The 16036-nt window shown below is 42.1% G+C and overlaps 1 protein-coding gene across 1 annotated transcript in view; it reads left to right on the forward strand.

The window, feature by feature from the left end:
• The window catches only part of il16 (interleukin 16), a 121687-nt gene extending 108774 nt beyond the window's left edge, over positions 1-12913 (forward strand). The window contains exons 19-23 of the mRNA XM_048562817.2: positions 1081-1267; positions 3253-3354; positions 6699-6939; positions 8489-8620; positions 10696-12913. Coding sequence (XP_048418774.1) covers positions 1081-1267; positions 3253-3354; positions 6699-6939; positions 8489-8620; positions 10696-10892 — 859 coding nt within the window. The 3' untranslated portion in view covers positions 10893-12913. The remainder of the gene's footprint in view (positions 1-1080; positions 1268-3252; positions 3355-6698; positions 6940-8488; positions 8621-10695) is intronic.
• The last annotated feature ends 3123 nt before the right edge of the window (positions 12914-16036 follow it).

The following is a 16036-nucleotide window of genomic DNA, read 5'->3' on the forward strand; positions in this document are numbered from 1 at the left end:
CTTGAGAAACTGTAATCTGAATTCATTAGTAATTAATGGATATCAATAATATCAATTAGATATTCTGTACAGGGCATTGTGATTTTTCTTCTTTATCCTTTCCCGAGATGCATGCATATTTGTTTTGTGTCCCTAATTGTCCTTGAAATGAGTAGTTCAGAAGGTAGTTAAGTGCCATCCACATTGTTGTGGGATTGGAGTCACATGTAGGTCAAACTGAGTAGGGGTGTAGATTTTCTTCCCTGAAGGAGAGTAACAAAACAATCAATGATAGATATAGTGGCCACCGTTAGCAGCCAGACAAGTTTTATAATTAGTCATTTAGTATTATATTTACATTCTGCCACCTGCTGTGATGGATTTGGATTCATGTCCTCACAGCATTAGCTTCAGCCTCTGATTATAGTCAAGCAATATTACTACAACGTCAACATTTACCCTGATAGCTGTTATCCTGTGATGTGAATTCGTCAAGAGCACTAATGAGCAGGAATATGATTTTGCACTTGTAGAAGAGGTTATCTTAGAAAGTGAACAAATAGGTCAATGAGGGAAGGTGATTACCTCGTGGTATTATCACTGGACTGTTAATCCGGAAACCCAGGTAATGTTCTTGGGACCAGGGTTCAAATCTCGCCATGGCAGATGGATTTTGATTTCAATAAATGTCTGGAATTAAGAATCTAACGATGACCATGAATCCATTATCGATTGTCAAGAAAAACCCATCTGGTTCACTAATGTCCTTTAGGGGAGGAAACTGCCATCCTTATCTGATCTGGCCTACATGTGACTCCAGACTCATTAGCAATGTGGTTGATTCTGAACTACCCTCTGGGCATTTGGGGATGGGGAATAAATGCTGCCTGGTCAGCGACGCCCCCATCCCATTAATAAATTTTTAAAAATTAGCTTTGGCTAGCACCTCATTCTTAGCCTCAATATGCAAAGCCCTCATTCTTGGCTGAAAAGACAGGTAAACAATTCCTAACCTGGTTTTATGAGTTTGGTGTAAAAGCTTGTGTTGTTCTCCAGCATTAATGAACTTAAACTAAAATGAACTTGTGGCTCCTCTTCTAGTCTTGCAGAATTACGAGTCTGCACTTTCAATCTGACAGATGAAAATCGGAACGAGGATGCTAAAAGAGAATGCTCCTCATCGTTATCTTCCTGTGTTTCTGCCCAGTCAGTCATATCCTCGATTCCTGCAGAAGACCTGGAGAAACTGATAGAGGAAGTGAAGAACTTGGATGAGGAGACGTTAAAGGTTTGAACATGAAGCAAAGCTCTGGCAATTGGCTCGCACTGACTTTGGGGCACATTTCATCCTTTTAAGAATAAGAGGAAATTTTGAATTGTGCCAGATGATCAGCTAAGATCTTACTGAGAGCAGGGTCCAGGACCTATAATGTCAATTCCTGCTCCTGTTTCTTACGAACAGGCTAGCAACAAAAATGTGGGAGTATAAACCAAACTGGTGATTTGCTCTGGAGACTCCACAATTGGTGTGACTTGCAACACAGTGGAATTGTTGCAATAATCCAGATTTGATGAGTTTCCTTTGCATGAGTTTTAACTGGATATTGACATGTCCCTTATTCCCTTCTCTATGTGAGGATGATTATGTTTCTCTGACATGCTTAAGAACATATACATATCTCAAAATAGTGTTTTACTTACACTGGAAGGGTAGTTTTGTGATGTTTCTTCCTTTGGAATCTTGCTAGGTAGTAGCACAGGAGATGAGTTGTTAGTACTGCTTTTATCTCCAACCTATATTTAAGGGTCCCCATTGGAAGCACTGTCATAGAATTACATCTATAGTGAAAATACTAAAGGCCTCGGCTCTAGCTTCTCATCTGCAGTGTTAAGCTGCCACTTATATTTTATAGACCAAGAGTTGTTGCTTTTTAAATCTGATTTTATGCATTGAAGAAGCAAACAATAACAAATGGGGATGCATAAACTTGTATTCTGCACTGAAAGGATCATTTGTTCTCTTGCGCTAGTTACAAAGGTAATCCTAATAAGTGCAGATACTGTATAAATTCAGCATTTTCCAGTTTGCTGATAGTTATGAAAATAACTGGAATCAAAGATCCCTACATTAATTGCTCTGATAAAGAGCAGCCTACAAAGGCCTCACACATAAAATCATGCAAAAGCTAAAAATTTCTGAATTATTAATGCGATATCTAGGCCTGATTCATGGACCCGTGGTACTATTAACAAGAGTCGGGTGTGATAGAAAGCAATTCAACATTTATCCGATATACCTTTCAGCTGATTAGTTCAGTTTTATTTCAGCAAAAAAATGTTTTTCCCAGGTTGCTATGTAGCAAAAATAATTTGTAGGATTAATCAGAAATCTGCCCAACAAAGTGATCTGTTATGTCAAACTCTTTTTCTTATTATCCCTTTTGCAGGTTTTGTAAACTCTTCCTCACATCCAACTGGTCTTCCTGAAGTAAAGAATTTCATTATGGTGACAGACAGAATTATGTAACAATTATATTTGGATAAATTAAGATACAATCTGGTCACAATTAGTTTCTAAGTCTTTCACCAGAAAGAGTCCTTACAGCACATGAGAGAAAGGAAAGGAAAGGAGAATTTGACAAAGAGAGGGGGAAAGAGACAGAAAGAAAACATTGCTTTTATACTTTGGCTTATCACATCTTTTGTCAATATTTCAAAGCACTTTGTAGACGGGGCTAATTTTCATGTTCTATGCTTTTTTGCTGTGTTGGTCTGATATGTAATACTTCAAATATTCACTTCCTCCACTGTCAATACACAGTATAGTAGTGCAGACTTGATGGGCCAAATGGCCTATTTCTGTACTGTTCTGTGTGGTTCTAGATTGTTGGCAAGACCTAATCAGTTCACTGATGTCCTTTAAGGAAGGAAACATGCCATTCTTTTACCTTCTCTGAAGCTCCATGATCTAACAGTCACACACCAACTTGGTTAGTTCTTAGTCAGTCCCCAAAGTCCTGGACCATTGCTCTCTTCAAGTCGTGGCTGTGGGATTTTTTTGTATTCACTTAAGACGGCAAATGGAAGCTCAGTTCAATGTCTTATCTATATTGTGGCACTGCAAATAGTGCAGCACTCACTCCTCCTTGATTCAAATTTCTACAATCTACTGCGTCACAGGTGAGAGCCATGGTTTGTAGTGAGGTATTAGAAATTGTAGTTGGTAGATACAGACAGAGTAGAAGTGCCATTTTAATTGTTCTCCCTCCACAGCAATTTGAAGACATTCATGTTGTGGTCCTGCACAAGGAGGAAGGGTCCGGCCTAGGATTCAGTATCGGTGGAGGGATAGACCTGGAAAACAAAGTGACAACCGTGAGTATTCTCAAGAAAGAAAGTCTAGTAGATGCTTCAATTTGACGTGAAGACATTTCCTGTGATGCAATTATCATTCATCTAGTTAATACTTGAAAAAGTACATCCCAAAACACAATCCCAATCAAGAGTGAACCTCTCAATTAATCTAAAGTGGTGGATTGCTCCCTTGTGGTGCATTGAGCGTACATTGGACACTGGCCAGACTACAATCACAAGGGCCTGGACTGTAATTCCACAACCTCCAACACACACATACCCAACACCGTAACTGAGGCATGGAGTTCAGTGAGAGGTACAAAGCTGTGCTGGCTTCAGGCCAGTTTGTGGTGACTACCCTGCACCCCACCCCCTCCATTTCTGAGCCCAGGCCCAGGGGGGGGTCACAAGTCTTAAGGACACAGGGCAGGCCATTTGGGATTGAGATGAAGCGAAATTTCATCATTCAGGAGAGTACTGAGCCTGTGGAGTTCTCTGCCCTAGAAAGTGGTTGATTCCAAAACAGTGGGCTAAATACAGTTCTTAGGGGTAAAGAGATCAAAGAGAGGATAGGGAAAAAGCAGGAAAAGGGGACTGAGTTGGGTGATCATCCATGATCATAATGAATGGTGGAGCAGGCTTGAAGGGTTCAATGGCCAACTGCTGCTCCTATATTCTATGTTTAACTCTGTGTCTCATTCCACAGGTGCTGCCAGACCAGTTGAGTTTCTCTAGTGCTATGCTTTTACTCCAGATTTCAAGCATCCACAGTGCTTTTTGTTTTGGCAGAGATTTTCCAGTTGGTCTGTTGCCTAACCTTCTGATGGTGGCAGGTCAGGGACCAGAACTCCAGGCAGGCAGTGAAGGCCTTCCCACTCACTTGGCCACAGTGTATGCCCAGATGATGAGGGCATTTTTGTATTGAAAAGCTTAGAAAGTTAGTGAGATGGCATCTCAGGATGGAAACCCTTAACTAAACTATAGGCTTAAGATCTAAAATCCTGCCCTCCCTGGTTAATGAGCCTTTGTCTCTGTAGTGTAAAGATTGTACAATATTTCTTCTTGCTCTGGGAGGAGGGAGGGACTGGATTTGGATCAGAGCTCAAAGTCAGTGAAAAGAATCTTAGTTCCCACTCCTCAAAGTAAGCATCTATTAGAGTAGAATTAATGCAATGTCAAAAGTGGGCCTTCGTGGTTTGTGTTTAAAAAGTTGAAAGGATTCACAAGAATAGATGCAAAGAAACCTCCTATAGAGGGGCGCTCAAGAGGAAAGGGGTAAAAGGCTGGATTTTGGATCCTCGTTGAGAATGATCAGTTTCAATGGTCCACATGAAATAGGGTGAGTGCCCAGGCTACCCGAGCTGCCCCCACCTCGAGCTGACCCTGTTACAGAGAGGGTGGATAGACACTGACATGGGCTGTATGTAAATAAATGTGTGGAGTAACTGTGCTTGTTAAAAAGCTCAATTACTCTGGTATTATCTCAGCCCAAATCAACTCATGTAAGACAGAGTAGGCAGGTGGATCTTTTAAAACTGTTTGTAAATGGTTGGAAAGGAGTGGAGTTCTGTTTTTGGAGGGCACCTTGTGTATTCTTGATCAAATTCTAACCCTTTTTCCCCTGACCCTGCTTTGGTCACCAAACCATTCCTGCCCAATTTTTCCAACTTACACTGGTCAGGAATTCCTAGGACCCTCTTCCTGGGACTGGTTACAGCCCAGGCAATGCCAGTACCAATCTCTGGAGCCATTGGGGTTGTAGCTAATGGTTTCAGCTTCAGAGGAGGAGCATTCCTCTCCTGAGGGACAAATCATGGATTCAGGCCCCTGCTGCAGGTTCCGTCTATGTGACAGGCTTGCTCAAGGCCTGAGAGCTGGCCTCTGACTTTCCTTATGGAATGGAATTGGGGTGGATGGGAGTGCAATGGTGGGGGTGACGTGCGTCGACCCACTCCCCATGTAAATTTTTGTCCATAACCTTGACATTAAAGCTGGGCCATTCAGGGGCATAAATCAGGAGGCATTATTTATCACAAAGAATCATGGAATTGTGCTCCAAAACACTCTGGACGTTGGAAGACAATTGGCGCTTTTGAAGTATATCTTTGTAGGATGAGGGTATCAAGGGTGAACAAGTACAGATCAGCTAAGATTCCATCGATTGGGTTAACAGGCTCAAGAAGCTGTACTCCTGTTTCTATGTCCCTGCCTTTAACAATCTGAGCTGATAGAATTGTTCCAGTGGTACCATTAGCCATTTCCTCCTCTCAGAATCATTGCTCAGAAGGTGAGAATGGAACCTGAGAGCCAGTTTCTTTTTCTGAATATGTCACTCGTCTCAACACCAACACATACCGCAGGCAATATGCCCACAATTTCCTGTCTTTGACAAGCAAAACAATTCATATTTACCAAGCTAATCTGTAGATAATCTTACTTTCAAAGGCAAAAGGTACGGTTTTGATGCTGTGTTAAAATGGAGCACATGCCTCTCAGACTCACTCACAGTAAATTTGTGCTACCAAGACAGTTGATGTCCAAGTTAATGCCAGTTCTTATGTCCTGACCCACACAATACAGACCTCAGTAACACCTACTGCTACAGCTGGAAATGAGATCTTTGTTCCTGGAAACACAGTAACAGAAGGAGGCTATTTAGCAGCTAAAGCCTGTTCCATTATTCTGTTAGATCGTGGCTAATATGTGCCTTAAATCCTTTCTATATCCCCACCAGTTCAATAAACTTTAATACATTTGCCTATTAGTCTCATTTCAATGCCTCAATTAATGCACAGACTTGCTGGCTTCTTGTGGGAGAGAGGTTTGGATTCCTACAGCCCTTTGTATGAAGAAGTGCAGCCTGATATCTCTGAATGACCTGGCCTAATTATTAAGGTCAAGCCCTGATCATTCTTCTGGATTTCCAGTGGACAGTTATTTTTATTCATCTTACATGCTGCTTTGAACATTTTAAACATCTGAAGCAGATTGCCACTTAATCTTCTCCACTGGACAGAGGATAATTCCAGGTTCTTGAATCCTTTGCTGATAATCTTACTCTGTTAATTCTGGAATCATAGTGGTGAATTAGCTTTACATCCCCTCAAAGGCCAATAGCTCCTCCTTAAGGTTTCACAGGTCAGCGCAACATCGAGAGCCGAAGGGCCTGTACTGCGCTGTAATGTTCTATGTGCTAAGGCCAGAACTCCAGCTTTTGGCTTAACCAAAGCATTATACATATCCATATTCTAATGGTGTGGTGTGTTTGTTTGTGGTGTGTCCAACTCAAGGAGTAAAATGCCCCATTTCACTGATTAATTTGTGGTGAACTGTTTTCTGCCTACTCCATCCCCATGCACCAACAGGTTCACAGAGTGTTTCCAAATGGACTGGCAGCTCAGGAAGGAACCATTCAAAAAGGAGATGAGATTTTATCGATCAACGGACAATCCCTGAAAGATGTTACTCATACGGAGGCTCTAGGCATCTTACGCCAGGCCCGACTGCCAAAGCAAGCAGTGATTGTGATACATAAGGGCAAGGAAGATGAAAGGAAACTCAGTATTCCAACAGAAAGCTCAGCGACTGACAGTCCCACAAGTTCAGGTCAGCATTTTGTTATGAGAGATGACATAGTTTCATTTTTTTTAAGACAGGTTTTTCAAAATACCCTTCCTGAACCAAAAAAATCAAGGCTTTTATTTTGATGCACTGATTGGGCAGTGAAGATTGGCAGCTGTTCCTGTAGTGGAGGACTAATACTCCCAGGAATGGACTAGTTTACCTAACCAGAACCCAGTGGTTTAAACGTAAGCCATACAAAGAGATGGAAGTGATACAACAGCAGTTCTCCAGCTGTGGGTCGCAACCTCGAGTTGAGGTAGAAACAATAAATGGCATTGAGGGCACCTCTCCCCAAGAGTGTGGCCCACACTGGTCCTGAGGTATAAACCTCTGCCCTTCTTGTCTCTCTCTCTCTCTTTTTTATTTGTTCACAGGGTGTGGATTTGGCTGCCCAGAGGGCAATTAAGAGTCAACTACATTGCTGTAGGTCTGGAGTTATATGTAGGCCAGTACAGGTATGGACCATAGTTTCCTTCGCTAAAGGGCATTAGTGAACCAGATGGATTTTTCCAACAATTGACAATGGATTCATGGTCATCATTAAACTCATAATTCCAGATTTTTTATTGAATTCACATTCCATGGAGGGATTAGAACCCATGCCCCCAGAAGAGTGCATTACATAGGTTTCTGGATTAATAATCAAGTGATAATACAACTAGGCCATCATCTGTCTATTGGCCATGTGCTCCTTTACCCCATCCACCTCATTCTCCAAGCATGGCTCTCTCTATGACCCTGGTGATGGTGCCTTTGCTGTTAAGTTGCTTGTCTGAACCCAATCCTGGTCTCTAACATCAGCCAGTTCAAGACCTTCATTTCCACTATGTCCTGGTCAAAGGCCATGAGCTGAACTAGTTCAAGAGCAGGAATGGATTGAGAAATAAATAACATTGTTGTAAAATCCATCAAGAACAGATTTTCTTCCAAATGATGATACAAAAAGTTATGGCTGCTCTCTCAGAGAGCGAGAGCGAGACAGAACGAACAAGAGAGAACTGGTGGTGGTTTAACTTAAGGGTCACTGCACCTCAGACAAGGGAAGAGGTTGGGAAGGAGAGTCCTTCATGGTAACCTCAGCTAGTGTGAGAATTGAATCTGTGCTGTTGATGAGAGTCTGCCTTGCAAACCAGCCAACTGAGCTGAACCGACATCCCCCATTAATCCACTGGTGGACATCTTTAACAATTGTATATTGAATGTAGCTATGCTGCTTTATTCTTTTCTTTGTTAGCATCTAATGTCATGTTAACATCCAAGCATTAAAATGGGGTCATATTGCAAAACACTTTTAAAAGCATGGCCCTTGAATGTGGCTATAGTTGTCTTGTTGAATAGTTTCTCAAGCAGTGCAATGCCTTTTAGTTACATGACAGGCTTGATGGAGCAGTTGGCCTTGCCTGTCCTTTTGGAATGCTGGGGAGCTGGTATACTCCCTTGCTGCCTTGTACATGATTGAAGCTAACTTCAACTGGGCTGGCTAAGAATTGTTTGGCTGCCTAACTGACCAGGTCACCTGTGTTAATTCCAGCAGCAGACGGTAAAGTGAACACTTTTACTGTGGAACTTGAAAAAAATGCAGGAGGTTTGGGCTTCAGTCTAGAAGGCGGGAAGGGCTCTATCAACGGTGACAAGCCATTGATTATCAACCGGATCTTTAAAGGTAAGCAAAGCAGGTCAGCTGGCTAAAGTGTGGCTTTTGCAAGTGTATGGGAGTAAGTTGAGAAATGATGTGTGTTGAGTGTTGCATGTTTGGGAGGAACAATTGATTTTCAACGCATGAACTAGAAATTGGTAATGGTACACATTGACCTGGCCTGGAAACTATTTTCCAAGATATTTGGCTCTCATGTCTGCAACAGGAGCCATTGCCCCCAGATTCTGCTCATATTTACACCCAAAGAAACACATGCCCAAAGTTCTCATGTCTGTGGAGTTTCCTTTGGTCTGTATCTGTTGTTGACTAAGTGATAAAAAATTGATCACTGTGATTAATCACCAACTCCATTATGGTTGTATCATGTGCCTGCCTCCTGCCAGGCTGGTAATGAGGTAAACTTACAGTTAGAAGTTGCATTGCCTACGAGATAATGTAAGTAGAAGATTTGTTGTAAAGCTATGGAAATTACAGGACAATTTCTTTAAGCTACAAATGGTGGAAGAAACTTCCGCTAGTAAATGGTAATAAGGGTGGAAATTGTGGATTGTATCAATTTTCTGAGGAATGCTTTTTATTCTTATTTACTCGTGGGATGTGTGCACTGCTGGCTGGACCAGCATTTACCGCCCATTCCTAGCTGTGTTTGAGGACGATAGCTGACAATAAGAATATACAAACACCACCAAGTCTCACTGGTCTCAATACACACGGACAAAGAAAGACACAAATGCAACTGGGACAACACATCCATAATAGCACAAGCGGAACAGAGACGTGCCAGGGAATTCCTGGAGTCCTGGCATTCCAACCAGGACTCCATCAACAAACACATTGAATTAGACCCCGATATACAAACCACTGACAAACAGAACAGGGAGTAATACCAGGATAACAAAGTGTGAAGCTGGATGAACACAGCAGGCCAAGTAGCATCTCAGGAGCACAAAAGCTGACATTTCAGGCCTAGACCCTTCATCAGAGAGGGGGATGGGGAGAGGGTTCTGAAATAAATAGGGAGAGAGGGGGGAGGCAGAACAAAGGTAGATAGAGGAGAAGATAGGTCCAGAGGAGAGTATGGGTGGGGAGGTAGGGAGGGGATAGGTCAGTCCAGGGAGGTTGCAGTGGGAGAGAGATCCCCTGGAGGTTTGTCCGGAGGGTGGAGGGTAACTTCTTCAGGTTAGGCATCCTGGAAGATGCTTCGCAGTGAGGTTAAAATTGTGATCAGAGATAATGGGAACTACAGATGCTGGAGAATCCAAGTAATACAAAGCAGCCCAACAAACCGAGGCATATAAATAACAAGTTGGACATAACATCAACGCTTCGCTGGAACTGCACTGATGATGTTACTTAACAGGGTGATGAAACACCTGCAAACAGACACACCAGGTCAGCGAGCAAGTCTACAATTTTTTCACATCGTTAGGCAGATGCTGGTGTTGTAGTTGTACTTGGCTAGGGATACAGCAGGTTCTGGTTCATATCTACCAGTGTCATCAAGGCTCACAGCTCTGCATTTTTTTTGCTTTACGTGGCTGAAGCCTGGCACCTGTAATGCTGGGGACCCCCTGGAGGAGGCAGAGATAGAAAGTGCGCTTACCAGTTCTGGTTGAGGATTGTTGTTGTGTGATCTTTCAAGCTAATGAGCTGGGATCCCCCATTATTAAGGATGGGAATAGATGTAGAGCTACCTCATCCAGTGAATTAATTGTACACTAACATTTTTGCAAGTGAAAGTGAGGGTATGAGATCAGCTTATTTACCTAGATCATTCTACGTCTCACCATTTCAGATGCATTGTCCAGAAGTTTTGTTCATTGTTTTTCCTCTGTGGCTTCCCCAGCTGTCCCTTGGGCGAGTAGTGGATGGAAGTAATACCTGAAAATTCAATGGCTCACTCCCATAGTTATAAATGAGGTCAGGAACTTGGTGAATCTATTGCATACAGCTATACCTGGGTGTCTTTAACATTGTTTGTAAAGCATACTGTTAAATCCGTGTAGTTTCACCTTGCATTTTCAGAGGCTTGTTTTGAATTTAGCAAAGCTAATTTTGATATGTTTTCTTGCACCTTACAGGGGCAGCCCTTGATCAGAGCAACATTATCCAGCCTGGAGATGAGCTACTTCAAGTAAATGCCACCATCCTGCAAGGTCTGAGCCGATTTGATGCTTGGAATGTCATCAAGTCCCTGCCCGATGGGCCCTGCTCAGCAACAATCAGGAGGATGGGTCCAATTTCTAGCACAGCCAAAGCATCACAAGAAGCTGAATAAAGCCCCTAATAATCAACTAAAGGACCTTATAAATTTAATGTAGTGTCATCTCTTTCCTGTAATGCAGTTAACCTACAATGTGTACTACATACTAATATCCGCAGAATTTCCACTGCGATTGTTAATCTTTTAAACTGGCTCATCTTGTGGACAGATTAAGGTGTTATCTCTATTAAGTCATTTTATCCGTCTGTAGCAAGCAGAGTCAAATAGTGACAAATCCAGGCCGGTCCTAGCTCTTGCACACACTTACTATTCCCCATATCTATTAGCATATGCTGGGCGAGACGTCAATCTGACAGCTGCCTCAGCCCATTACACTCCTGCATAATTAAGTTTGTGCCCAATTACTATTGATGCATACAACACAAAAACTTTATGAACAAATTCCCAAATAAACGTATTAATGCAGGCACACAACGTAGGCGCTCACAAAGTGTTAATACATCCAAAAAAAGCAGAAATTCAATAAATATTTTGCCTACTGTTTCATAGTGCGCAACTTCAACTGCAAAATTTCTGACCATTTTTCATCTCTATTACAAAACAGAATGCCTACTTTTACTGCTGCCAAATTCCACCCTCTATTAACTAAACTTCAAAACACTTCTGCTTGTACTATATTCTTCATTCTGTTCTGAGGGTCACCAGATCTGAAATGCTAACTCTGATTTCTCTTCACGGATGCTGCCAGCCCTGCTGAGCTTTTTCCAGCCATTTGTTTCTGTTTTTTTTAAATTCTTGCCATAAAGTTCTCCATTCCTGCAGCATTGTCTTTGTGTAACCCCTGTCCCCTTTGGTTACTGTCCCACAATAACAGCTGGGCTTTTAATTGTTTAGTCCCATGACCCATTGCTCTATCCTTAACCCTGCCTTCCCAGCCCCCCCTACACCCTTCCCGTTCCACATGCTTTCTTCAAAACCTACCACTTTCACTTCCTTCCACACATTCTCCTTTCACTGAAAATCCAATTTATGCCTGTGAAGCACCTTGAGAATTTTTTCTGCATTAAATGCAAGCTGAGTACAAATGTTATTTAGCCTGCTCAATTTATTTCTGAATGGAGGTAAATAGCAATATAATGAGTGAAAACTGACTGTTGCAGCCAACTCTAAGATAGACAAATAATTCATGAGGAATTTTACAGCTTAACAAAACTCTCCATCCTGTTCCAGGTTAATGTAATAATCCCCTAGTTAGGGTAAAATAAATGGAAATAGTGGATTGCTAGAGCAAAAACAAACAGAAATGATAGAAGTGCTAAGATAGGGTAGGAATTCTGAAGAGGAATACATCACTGTTTCAGGAGAAACTTAAAACAAATTAAAACAAAACTTCAAATGTTAACCTGTCCTTTACAGATGCAGGTTGATCTGCTGAACATTGCTTTTGTGCCTCACTAATCAGAGATCTGACGTATTAAGATTCAGACTAGATAACCCTGTTGAAAGGGATTCAATGTTTTGATTTCTGATCTGAATTTGTATCAATCACAAAAAAAACCTCCAGTCTGGGTTTAATCCCGACCCTTAATGCAACACTGAAATGAAATAATACCAAAACAAAATTGTACTGTTCATCTCTGTATGCCCTAAAGCATTTCAATCAAGTATTTTCAAATGTAGACAATATAGCAGCCAATTCACAGACAGCATTGCAATAATGACCAAATAATCTGATTCAGGTTTGAGTCAGGGCAGAAAAGTTGGCAAGGGAGGGCTTCCTTATACTACTTCCAAACGGTGCTAAGATGTATGTGGTTTAAACGCCTGATCCAATTGATGGCACTACGATGACAGCCTATTCTTTGTGCTTGAATCTCTGGTGTGGAACTTGAATCATCAGCCTAGGAGGTGAGAGTGCCACAAGTGAAACAAGACTTAGAACATAGAACAGTACAGCACAGAACAGGCCCTTCAGCCCACAATGTTGTGCCGACCATTGATCCTCATGTATGCACCCTCAAATTTCTGTGACCATATACATGTCCAGCAGTCTCTTAAATGACCCCAATGACCTTGCTTCCACAACTGCTGCTGGCAACGCATTCCATGCTCTCACAACTCTCTGCGTAAAGAACCTGCCTCTGACATCCCCTCTATACTTTCCACCAACCAGCTTAAAACTATGACCCCTCGTGCTAGCCATTTCTGCCCTGGGAAATAGTCTCTGGCTATCAACTCTATCTATGCCTCTCATTATCTTGTATACCTCAATTAGGTCCCCTCTCCTCCTCCTTTTCTCCAATGAAAAGAGACCGAGCTCAGTCAACCTCTCTTCATAAGATAAGCCCTCCAGTCCAGGCAGCATCCTGGTAAACCTCCTCTGAACCCTCTCCAAAGCATCCACATCTTTCCTATAATAGGGCGCCCAGAACTGGACGCAGTATTCCAAGTGCGGTCTAACCAACGTTTTATAGAGCTGCAACAAGATCTCACGACTCTTAAACTCAATCCTCCTGTTAATGAAAGCCAATACACCATATGCTTTCTTAACAACCCTGTCCACTTGGGTGGCCATTTTAAGGGATCTATGTATCTGCACACCAAGATCCCTCTGTTCCTCCACGCTGCCAAGAATCCTATCCTTAATCCTGTACTCAGCTTTCAAATTCGACCTTCCAAAATGGATCACCTCACATTTATCCAGGTTGAACTCCATCTGCCACCTCTCAGCCCATCTCTGCATCCTGTCAATGTCCCGCTGCAGCCTACAACAGCCCTCTACACTGTCAACGACACCTCCAACCTTTGTGTCGTCTGCAAACTTGCTGACCCATCCTTCAATTCCCTCGTCAAAGTCATTAATAAAAATTACAAACAGTAGAGGCCCAAGGACAGAGCCCTGTGGAACCCCACTCACCACTGACTTCCAGGCAGAATATTTTCCTTCTATTACCACTCGCTGTCTTCTGTTGGCCAGCCAATTCTGTATCCAAGCAGCTAAGTTCCCCTGTATCCCATTCCTCCTGACCTTCTGAATGAGCCTACCATGGGGAACCTTATCAAATGCCTTACTGAAGTCCATATACACCACATCCACAGCTTGACCCTCATCAACCTTTCTAGTCACATCCTCAAACTCGATAAGGTTTGTAAGGCATGACCTACCCCTCACAAAGCCATGTTGACTGTATTTGATCAAGCCATGCTCTTCCAGATGGTCATAAATCTTATCCCTCAGAATCCTTTCTAACACCTTGCAGACGACAGACGTGAGACTTACCGGTCTATAATTGCTGGAGATTTCCCTATTTCCTTTCTTGAAGAGAGGAATTACATTTGCCTCTCTCCAGTCCTCAGGTACGACTCCAGTGGAGAGCGAGGATGCAAAGATCTTCGCAAGTGGCGAAGCAATTGCATTTCTCGCTTCCCAAAGCAGCCGAGGACAAATCTGATCCGGGCCTGGCGACTTGTCAATCTTAATGTTCGACAAAATTTTCAGCACATCAGCTTCGTCTATCTCTATCCATTCCAGCATGCACACCTGCTCTTCAAAGGTTTCATTCACTACAAAGTTGGTTTCTTTCGTAAAGACAGAAGCAAAAAACTCATTTAGGGCTTCCCCTACCTCCTCAGGCTCCACACACAAGTTCCCTATGCTATCCCTGACTTACTCATGTCAAACACAAACACTTGCCATTTTTGCAGCTCTCTGCTTTTTGATTTTGTGAATGTTAGGCAACAGAACCCAGTTAACAGGTACTTCTCAGAAAATTAGTTTGGTGGCTGAGAATACTTTTTTGTATAGACATGAATGGTAGAAAACAAGTTCTAAGACTATGGTCCCTAGACAAAAAACTCAAAAAAGGTAGCTTGAGAATCTAGAAAATGCCTCCATCACTTCAAAAGGTTGAAGTTTTGCTATTGTTTGAGGATGTCTACAAGAGGCAAAATACATGCATTAAACAGGCAAGGTATTTCATAGGGCTGTGATCGCGTCTCTCTTTTCTCCACCCAAAATAAAATTCTATCCTGTATGTGATGAAACAGCAATAAGTGTGGCATTATTCAAATACATGGTCTGTTGTGGTGTTTAATAAGACAATCTATTACATATAATCTCCATTTATCGCTGTTGATTCTGGAACCTTTAAGGTTTAAGAAACATTTATCTCAAATCTGAAACTTTCCATTGACTTAATCTCAAATGTCTTGAGAGAATATTCTAGCTTTACACTGCTCTTCGGTGCGATATCACCATTGAATGACCCAGCTCTGGTTTTGACATCAGAACCATTGTAGATTTCTCAGGAACTTGACAGGGCAGATATGGAAAGGTTGCCTTGCAAGACAGTCTAGGGCCAGGGTGCATAATCTCAGAGTAAGGGAACACACATTTAAGATGGAGAAGGAATTCCGTCAGAGTGTTGTGAATCCGTTGCTGTTAGTCATTACACACTCAAGGTTGAATTACACAGATTGTTGGTTAGTAAATAAATCAAGGGTCATACAAAAAGACAAGTTGAAGATTATCAGGTCACCATCCTCTAGCTAGTGGAATACTCTCAAAGGGCTGAATGGCCTACTTCTCATCCTAGGTCTTATGAACATTTCCTTCTCCGCTCCCACTCCCCACAAGAAAATAGTTGCTAACTACCTTATCATCAAATTCTCTATTCTTTTGAAATACTTCAGTTGGATTCTCACAGTCTTCCACATTGATGATACAAGCCACAATTTTCAATTTACCCATATGATTTAATTTTCAGCTGATCATTCTGAGGAGTCTGTACTACACCCCCACCAAGATCTATATTCCTATGGTGCAGTACCTGGTAAAAAGACACAGCACCCTAGAGGCTGGAAGGTCTAATCTCAGCTCGATCAAGTCGTACCAAGGTTTTCACTCCTTTAAAGATGTAGGTCAATAATCAATTAGTTCAAGTTAATTTATGAACATCTAGATTTCAGTTAGTTCTTAACTTGAACACAAATCTGTGTACTCTAGTTTGCAGTATCTCCCTCTTGCTTTCTTGTTTCACTTTTCCTATGTTGTATGGGGGACGAAAACACTGGCCGATCACTAACTGTCCCATTTAGCTGGATTGGTAACGTGTGTGGCCTGCCTGCATCTGTTGCCTTCTTTCAGGCAGCAAGTCCTGCTGTTAAGACTCAAACCCATAACCTTCGAACTCGGACAA

Source organism: Stegostoma tigrinum, chromosome 33 (genome assembly GCF_030684315.1).
Source record: "Stegostoma tigrinum isolate sSteTig4 chromosome 33, sSteTig4.hap1, whole genome shotgun sequence".
Taxonomy (NCBI): domain Eukaryota; kingdom Metazoa; phylum Chordata; class Chondrichthyes; order Orectolobiformes; family Stegostomatidae; genus Stegostoma; species Stegostoma tigrinum.